General features: G+C 60.8%; 1 protein-coding gene across 1 annotated transcript in view; it reads left to right on the forward strand.

Moving 5' to 3' along the window:
* LOC119100338 (dystrophin) overlaps positions 1-9,395 on the forward strand; it is a 43,628-nt gene that overhangs the window by 23,133 nt on the left and 11,100 nt on the right. Inside the window, exons 3-13 of the mRNA XM_037223441.1 lie at positions 1,939-2,031; positions 2,455-2,625; positions 3,072-3,161; positions 4,114-4,312; positions 4,861-4,997; positions 5,439-5,630; positions 5,924-6,102; positions 6,591-6,823; positions 7,349-7,587; positions 7,879-8,061; positions 8,556-9,089. Coding sequence (XP_037079336.1) covers positions 1,939-2,031; positions 2,455-2,625; positions 3,072-3,161; positions 4,114-4,312; positions 4,861-4,997; positions 5,439-5,630; positions 5,924-6,102; positions 6,591-6,823; positions 7,349-7,587; positions 7,879-8,061; positions 8,556-9,089 — 2,250 coding nt within the window. The remainder of the gene's footprint in view (positions 1-1,938; positions 2,032-2,454; positions 2,626-3,071; positions 3,162-4,113; positions 4,313-4,860; positions 4,998-5,438; positions 5,631-5,923; positions 6,103-6,590; positions 6,824-7,348; positions 7,588-7,878; positions 8,062-8,555; positions 9,090-9,395) is intronic.

Here is a 9,395-nt window from a genome sequence, read left to right on the forward strand (position 1 = left end):
ACAATAACAAGTGTGCAATAAACGATCAGGTACTTATTAAATGACGTCATCAAACAAACTTGAATTAGACTGTGAAAACTCGACGTCTCAAGCCGTGCTCGTATTTGTCAACGTCACATGTCATCTGAGCTTGGTCAGAAGCATCGCTTTTTTAAAAAAATGTAACCAATATTTGCGTGATAATGCTATTCAGCCAGCTCCTCCTGGTACATTAAAGGTATTAAAGATGGATTATTGTCAGCATAAGAACTCCCAACTCGCAATGCCGAAAAACCAGGATCTGAATACGTTTGTTGCTGATATGGAGTCGTATGGTTGATGCTTCACCGTTATCTTTGTAGGTTCTGCATCGGCTGCTGAACCCGATGCCATAGCTGCGGAGTATACTGCATAGGTGTTTATAGGTGTTTTTAGGTTTTTAGATTTATGGGTTTTAATTGGTGGCTAGAGGTGTTTTCAAAGGTGTTAGGTGTTTTTCTCGTCTTTATTGTGTCTCCACCGTTGCAGGCAGTATTTGTTGTTTCAATACTGCTTACCACAGTACACTGGAAGTAATATACGTTTCATCGAGTTTTGTGTGACGTAAGATGCGCTTTTGGGCTTTAGTGATGAACTGCGAACTTTTTGACCTGCTGACCATTTTGCATACAGATCCGGAGCGCATTTATTTTCGGAAATTCGCTTATGTCCGTATCAAGAAGCATGCAAGCAGCAAGTCATATAAGCAAGCTACATTTGGCTCAGCGAAACAGTTTTGCATAGTCAGCGTTCACGTTTCTATCAGCCTGTAATTCTGCGCGCTTGCAGCAGGTAAATAGTATAACCAAATTTCAGGGCCATCTTCAGCATCTTTTGGAAACATCTCATAGCATTAGATCGTGATTAAACTCAATTGGTGCACATTCCAACGCATGTAATAGCCTCAATTTATCCAGACCAATGATCGATGCTAGTATCGATTAAAAACAAACTCCGGATAGCATGTCTCTCATTTCATTTTAGTTGCATTTTCTCCGGGCCACCCTTTAAGAAGCGCGGTCTAGCTTCGCGCCAAAAACTTGGCACTTGGCATGCCCGACCCAGCCTAAGCCAAGGCCTTTGGGCTAAAAGTCATAAATAGGACCAACATTCCACCGACACCTTGGTTAGTAATCAGCATTGTATGCCCATTTAGGTGGCGTCCCCTTCGCTTATGAAACCGACGCACGCCAACGCCTATGCCGTTGATATAAGTGCGCAGGGTACATAAGTCATATACCAAAACGTCAATTGAGAGCTCAGTTACCTTGAGAACACTTGGAAGGCTAAGCATGCATAGGCCCTAGCCGTGCATCTGTCTGGATGGCTCGATCCCATTTTATTGGCTAAGCCGCGCTAGGAGGGTTGCGCTGCCACTGGGCGACAGACGGAGTGGATACCAACCTTTCATGTCGCATTTGCTGCAGGACTGCGTCGCTTGTTTAGCGCATATACCAATTAAACGTCAGCATTCAACTTGTTAAAAAACAAATGGATTTGCGCTCCAATAATTTTAAAGCTTGCTTTTGGGATTTTTTGCATGGAGAACAGGACAGGGCGGCGCTGCTTTGCTCGACAACCGTCGTCAACTTTCTGATACTCTGCTGGTCTTTTGTCATTCAGAAGGCGCGACGTCCCGTTTATCTAACATCACATGCCCGGCCAGTCCGCAAAATGTCACTAATCACCGGACTGAAATAGAACGCTGCGACCGTGTCTGCAAGCCGCTCGATTCACATTGTCCAGTTCAATTTTCTGCGCTGTACCAAGTCAGTGTATAATACAGCAGCGCCAAGCTTTTGTACGTGCCAGTCTCCTCCGACATAACCCACGTGACGTGTGAACTATGGCACCGCCTGAAGCTGGGTGTGCGCTGTGCTCTGGTGCGGCTGATCGAACGCCGGGAGGCCGTACCCGCAGAAAAAGCTCGAACCGGTCACGGACCTGTTCTTCGATCTGCGCGACGGCTCCAAGCTGCTGGCTCTGCTGGAGGTCCTCACCAACAAGCCATGCGTGAGTACCAGCAGTCCGGGCTCCAGCCAGATGGGCGCCGACACGGCCTTGCCAGCGGTGGGTTAGTGGGCCTGTCAAATGTACGGCCGGCTGGTGTCAAGTGGACGCAATAGAATGAGGCGGCTTACGCGCTCATAAGTCCAATGGTGGGCGCAATAGATTGAGGCGGCTTACGCGCTCATAGGTCCAAAGGTGGGCGTAATAGAATGGGCGGCCTACGCACCCAAATGGCCAAAGGTGGGCGCAATGGAATGAGGCGGTGCACGCACCCATAGGTCCAAATAATCTTTCATACTGATGATTGGTATCAGAGTAGTATGAGGCACAGTCTGGACGTTTATTTTGCATTTGGAGCTCCACATCCGTTTGTTTAAGCCCATGCTTTCGTTATTTTGCCATTACCCGGTACGTCCCGACCCACAGAAAAAAGAGAAGGGTCGGATGCGGGTTCACCACCTGAACAACGTTAGCAACGCGCTGCTGATCCTGCGGCAATACAACATCAAGCTAGTCAACATCAACAACAACGACATCGTGGACGGGAACCCGAAGCTGACGCTGGGTCTGGTCTGGAGCATCATCCTGCACTGGCAGGTGGGTGTCGGCTAGGCGTCCCCAGGTGGCCGCGGCCCGTCGCAGTCGGCCGCCGCCCGCCGCTCCGACGCCCCGCACGGACCACGGACCATTGAGGTCACGGCTGAGGTCGCGGCCCAGCCGCCCTGCCTCGGCCAGTGCTAAGGGCACGGCTAGGGTCACTGTGCAAAGGGAACATCGGTACGGGGTAACCGGAGTCCCCGACTGGCTGACCGAGAGCTTGTACTGCGCATTCAACTGATAACTGCTCATGGCTCTAGCGTGCTACAAGTTGTTTTCACTCCGATTCACCTAGTATTTGCTTCCGCTGTCAGCGGTATCATTTTGATCTTCGGGACACGTCTTCCAAAAACTTGTTTTGTCTTAGCGTAACGTGTACCATCATTCAGTTAACGTCATATTTCACATACATCAGCATGGCTAATTGCGCGAACCACACCCCACAGGTCCAGGATGTTCTGAAGGACATTATGACCGAAGCCAAACAAACGAATTTGGAGAAGACATTGCTGGCATGGTGTCGACAGATGACCCAGGTAACACTGTCGGTGGTTGCATACGTGCGTGCGTGCGTACGTGCATGCATGCGTGCGTGCGTGCATGCGTGCGTGTTGTAGTCGGCATTGACGACTCGATGTGTGTATGACCTCGCGTGCACCTCGGTTAGTTCCGCCTATTGTCCGGTTTGTGAAAGCAGCTGACCCGCTCTCCACTGTTGGTATGGTTGCCTCGCGAGGTTCCAACAGGTGGGCAGCCGTGATTGTGGCTGATGACCATGGGCGGGATGACCGTTCCCCGTTCGTTTACCGCCACCCTGCAGATAGCAGAGCCTGTACCGGCCGGCCGGTGGGTGTGACGAGCCCACCGGCGTGCGGCCGACTCCCGCACGGCCACCCCACCCTCCCCCTCTCCCGGTGGCCCCGCCCCGGCGGCCCTGGTGGGACACCCGTCCTGTCCGCGCGCCGCACGCCCGTGCGCCGGCCGGTGATGGCTGACGCCTGGCGCGCGGGCGCGGGACGGGACAGGGTGTGGCCCTGGCGGTGACGCGGTCGAAGCCGGTCCCCCCCCCCCCCGCCTCCTGCCGCCCAGCCGCTTCAGAGACGGCGCCCTGTGGTGGAAGGGCCGTGTGGAAGATAATCAGGCGGTTGGGAGCCACAACGCTGTTTGTTGTATGTGTTTTCTTAGTTCTTTTTTGTTCGAGCGTGCGTGCGTCATTTGACATGTTATGAATGCTGGTTAAAATATGTAGCATGCAAGATTCAGCTTGTAAGGAATTCTGATCACTTCTTAATTTTTTTCTGGTGTAATTCACGCGCCGTGGAAAATCGAACGGACAGGATGTTCGGCCTTTTGCGCTGGGGCGCCCCACTGTGTCGGCGTCGGCCTGGGTGGCGTGCGACGCGCCGTTGCCTGGTCGGGTCTCCGCCGGCTGTGACCACCCGGTCGGCTCGAGCGCGCTCCCCCGCACGTCTGGCGCGTCGCCGGCAGGGCTACGAGGGCGTCGACATACGCAACTTCACCACCAGCTGGACGGACGGGCTGGCGTTCATCGCGCTGATCCACAAGTTCGAGCCGGAGCTGTTCGACTTCGAGAAGCAGCTGCACAAGCCGCCGCCGCAGCGGCTCGAGTACGCGTTCAAGCTGGCGCACAAGTACCTGAGCATCGACCGTCTACTCGACCCGGAAGGTCAGTGGCGGGGCGAGCGGACGCGCGGAGAGGGGGGGGGGGGGGGGGGGGCGTCCTCGCTGCCTTCGGGCGTGAAATGCTGTACGACAACGCTCTGTTTGCGGCGGTAAATGCGCTACGATCTGGATGCTGCCCTCCTCATCCACTGTTATGCACTCTGCTATCTTGTATCCTTTAGACGTTATTGGTCACGTAATGCTATCGAGCTTTCGGAGCGGCGGATTCGACTCAGCGTTTAGCGCTGTGCACCGCAGCTGTGCAGGAATAGGCGGCGTCGATGGCCGAACACACGTGGCGGCCGGCCTCGACGACCGGGCGTCGAGTGGCCCCGGCGGGCTGCGCGCTCGTCCGATGCGTCACAAGGACGAATCCGATCTGTTGTGGCTGGTGATGCGGCTTCCTGGACATGCGAGCCTGGGGCGAGTTGTGTGCTGATGCAAGGACGGAGCGGTTGCTGGGCGGCACTGCGTTCGCCTTGCTGCCTGGGAATCCATCTCGTTCGGCTGCCGCTGCCGCTGGGCTGACGGCCGCGCTCGGCCGCCTTTCAGACGTGAACACGACGCACCCGGACAAGAAGTCCATCATGACGTACGTCATGTGCCTATTCCAAGCGCTGCCGCACGACACGGTGGACATGATGTTTGCGGACCCCAGCGCCACGCCGGCCACCGTCAAACGCAAACAGGTGGGCGGACCGCAGGTGTCTGACCCCGGACGGGCCCCGCCGTCTGCCGGCGGCCCGGCGTCGAACGGGTGGCCGCGCGCCGCCGCCGCCAGCCGTGCTCACTGCGCCGTTGGGTTTGGGTCGGCGCTGCGGTACGGCGCTGATTTAGGCAGGCAGCCGCGGCTCGTCTCAGAGCGAGTGCATACCGACGATGTGGTTTTAATGATCGTTGTCGTAACTTAGCAGCTTGGTGGCCGGCCTCCGGCGAGGCGGCGGATTGCTGCTTCGGTACCCGCGTGACAATGGTGCCGCCGAGTGCGCTGCTGTTTCCAGCATCCTCCGCGTCGGAGTAAGTCAAGCTCGTGAGGCCGGAGGGAGCGGGCTAAGGGGGACTGTTTTCACCGACACCGACACGTGGGCACCCGGGGACACGGCGTGACCGGCGGCGCGCGTAGTCGGCAGGCGCCGGACGCGGCTCGGCCCACGCGGCCGTCCTCTTTCCTGTCGTCCGGCTCGGGCGTCGACATCAACACGTACTCGACCATCCTGGAGGAGGTGCTGGGCTGGCTGCAGGACGCCGGCGCGCGGCTGGAGGAGGCCGGCGACGCACCCGACGACCTGGCTGCCGTCAAGCAGCGCTTCCGGGCTCATGAGGTGCGTCACCCTCACGTGCGGCCCCTCGGGCGGTCACGCGTGAGCTGACCAACAGGTCGCTGTGATGGTGATGCGATTTCTGACTGTGGCGTGTAAGCTGTCTTCTGATGGAGACTGTGGGCGCGAAGCCACCGTCCCCGGGTGTGACCAGTCAGGTTATGGCACCGCTGGCCGGGCTGACCTTGCCCGCTCGGACCGGGAACCGCGCCGTCGTACCGGCTGACCTGACCCCGTGCCGTGGCCGGGCCCTGTCGACCCGGTCGCTGACCATGCCAGCCGCCCGCCCGCCGCAGGCCTACATGGAGGAGCTGACCGAGCGGAAGGCGGACATCTTCGAGGTGCTGGACGAGGGCAAGCGGCTGCTGGGCGAGAAGGTGACACCCGAGGAGGAGGCCGAGATCCGCGAGCAGATGCGGCTGCTGACCCTGCGCTGGGAGGAGCTGCGCCAGCGCGCCGTCGACAAGCAGACCGAGTCAGTGCCGGGCGCACGCGCGCTGACCTCGACCGTCGCTGCCAATGCGTCTGATCGTGGCACTTAACGCTCTGGAGATTGCGATGGGGGTTTGTGAATGTCACCGGAGCTGCTGTGTTCCGTGCGGTTTGGTGCTTCGTTTTCGCTCTGTTTGGCTCCATTTGATCTGGCAATCGTATCTTATCTGGGGAAACACCGTATGGGACCACTTTATTGCCACCGTCCCTGGTCTGCGAATGACTGCTTGTGTGTCCCGTGCGTGAACGCTTCTTCGCTCGTGACATCTTCTCTGCCCCGCCCGTGACCGCTCCCATGCCTCGCCCAAGACCGCTCCTCTGCCCCGCCTGTGACCGCTCCCATGCCTCGCCCAAGACCGCTCCTCTGCCGCGTCTGTGACCTCTTCTCTGCTCCGCCGGTGGCCTCTCCTCTGCCCCGCCCGTGATCGCTCCTCTGCCCCGCCCGTGACCGCCGTTGTGCCGGCGCGGCAGGCTGCAGTCGCGGCTGGCGCAGGTGCAGCTGTCGGCGATGACGGCCCTGCGCGCCTGGCTGACGGGCATGGAGAACCGGATCTCGCTGACGGCGCCGCTCGGCCCGACGCTGGCCGCCCTGCCGGCCCAGGCGGACGAGCACGCCCAGCTGGCGGCAGAGGTCGACCTCTGGCGACCGCGCGTCACCGAGCTCTTCGACGTGCTCGTCGTCGAGGACGACGCGGAGGACAGCGGTGAGGACGGGACGAGAGACCGTCGGCGGGTGCGGGACTGGTCGGTCGGGGGGACGGTCGGAAACCCCTTTCAAGAGGAGAGGAGAAGATAACATTTGTACGGAAAGGTTCAGACGAGATTTAGTACCACGAATGGAATGGCTGTCCGAACCATAGTTCTCGTATTGTGTGTGAACACACCAGATGGGGACAATAGTCCATTTGCCAGTCCATTGCTCCATTCGTGAGGAGGAGACTAAATTTCACCAAGCAGCTGAGCCAGCCATCACTGGCCAGTGCTCTCCCCCGGCGATGACATGCTCGGTGTCTGGGACTAATCTATCTAGTGTTTGGCTCTTTCTGCTGCAGGTAGATCACGGCGTGCTTGGACCACAATAGTTAGCGGGCTGCGAGTCCTTTTGATCTCAGTGTCATGTCTTGTTCCTCTTCGACCTTCCGGGGTGCGTCCCGATCTCTCTGGAAGTGGCAGCGGGCGGCGCCTGGGCGGACTCGCCCTAGCCTGACCGTCGTCCCCCGTGCCGGCAGAGTTTGCCAACCTAGAGGACCACCTGAGCGTGCTGTCTGAGCGGTGGAACTTCACACTGAGCTGGACGGACGAGCGGTCGCAGCACGTGGCGCTGCTGCAGCGGCACTGGCCGCGGCTGCACGAGCAGCTGGCCCTGCTCAAGGACTGGGTGGACAGCCAGGAGGCGCGCCTCAAGGCCATGGAGGCCGACCCGACCACCGAGCAGCGGCAGCTGCAGGAGCAGTGCCGACAGGTGCAGGTGAGACGGCCGACGGTGCGGCGCGACGACGGCGGGCGTGACCGGCGGCAGGTCGGACCGCCCGGCCGGGCGCCGCCGACAGGGCGGTCTGCCTCGAGCCGCGGCCGGTGTGCTGCCGCCAGTGTGTCCACTTGACACCACTGGTGGCACACCGCCGGTGACCGGCGTGCTGCCGCCGCCGGCCGGTGTGCTGCCGCTCGGGGCGTGGCGTGTCGCCGTCGCCCTGAGGGGAGACGGCCGCGGCCCGCAGCCGAGCCGGCGGCGGCGCCTGACCGGCCGCCTCGTCCACAGGAGCTGCAGTCGCAGATGGAGAGCTGGCACGGGCAGTTCGCGCTGCTGCAGGACCTGTCGAACGAGGTGCAGGCCTGCCTGGAGGCCGACTCGCCGGCGCAGGACGACATCACGCAGCGCATGGAGGACGTCAAGGACCGCTGGGACTGCCTGGTTCAGATCATCGAGGCGCAGAGTCTGAGGGTAAGTGACGCCGGATGGGGGCGCGGGCTGCGCAGCTGGCATGCCGCCGTAACACCGACCGACGGCGCCGGCCCCACCGCAACGGCGGCCGCGCGGCTGAACCTGTGCTTTGCTCGCTCCGTGGGACGGCATGGGGGACTGAACCGCTACACGTACCATTGACCCGTTCACTGGCGTCATGCCCTAGTTTTTGAACCGTGAGATTCTGAGTGGACCCTGCTCACTTTGCAGCCATCTTTGTTTGTCGTAGTCTCATATCCCCGTTGACACGCCCGATGGTGTGTAGGTCGGCAACTAAACCGCATGCCAACTCGCCTGGCGGGGTCAGCCCCGGTACCGCCACAGCCTCTGATTCAGTTTAATTTCCGCACAGACCTTTTGCCTCGATGTGTGCTCGGGTGTTGCTTGCGCCGCGCCGCGCCGCGCGCCGGCCGGACGCCGCCGCCGCCGCGCCGCCGCGAGCTGGCCAGTGACGAGCCCCGTGACGCTGGCAGCTGCAGCGCGGCGGCATGGAGGTGCGGTCGCGCGTCGCCTCCTCCACCGACGACGTGGGCGCGCCCGGCGGCGCCAAGAAGAGGCGCGTCGAGTCAGCCAACGCCCACAACGACTTCATGACGGCGCTGCACGACTTCACGCAGTGGTCACTGGCGGCGCGCGGCTCGATGGAGCCCGCCGACCGCGACGCCGAGCAGCAGCTGGCCGCGCTCGGTCGGCTGACGGACGAGGTGGCCGCGCGCCAGGCCGACGTGGACGAGGTGCGCCGGCTGGCGGCGCGCCTCTGCCGCGGCTTCCAGCAGCGCGGCGAGCGCGACGACGTGCTGCGCAAGGTGGAGCGCGTGGAGGCCGACTACCAGGACCTGCGCCGGCTGGTGACCGAGCGCCGCGACCGCGCCGAGTACCTGCTGGACGAGGCGGCCTTCTACCAGGAGCTGGGCGAGCTGAGCCGACTGGTGGACCAGTACCTGAGCTGGCTGGACGGCCGGCGCCTGCGGCCCGGTAACAGGATGACCGTGCTGCGGGAGTGCAAGGTACGGTGTCGGCTGCGCCCGCCTCGCCCCGCCTCACCTCGCCTCGCCTGCTGCCTCGGTGTGCTCCCCTCCCCGCATGATCGGTACTGACCGCTGGCCGCTGGAGACGGCCCGGGCGTGCATCATCGTCCCGGTTCCGGTGGGCCGCCGACTAGTGGGTGATCATGATTATGTTTCGTCCGTGGGTAGGCAGCTGAGGCGAGCATCTTGGATCGCGCCACCAAGGCTCTCAAGCTCAATGAAGGTTGGCTTATGTGCTGGCCAGCGACTGAGTAATCGTTATTACGCAGCCGACGTCGGCCGGTC

Source organism: Pollicipes pollicipes, unplaced genomic scaffold (genome assembly GCF_011947565.3).
Source record: "Pollicipes pollicipes isolate AB1234 unplaced genomic scaffold, Ppol_2.1 Scaffold_4881;HRSCAF=5763_pilon_pilon_pilon, whole genome shotgun sequence".
Classification (NCBI taxonomy): domain Eukaryota; kingdom Metazoa; phylum Arthropoda; class Thecostraca; order Pollicipedomorpha; family Pollicipedidae; genus Pollicipes; species Pollicipes pollicipes.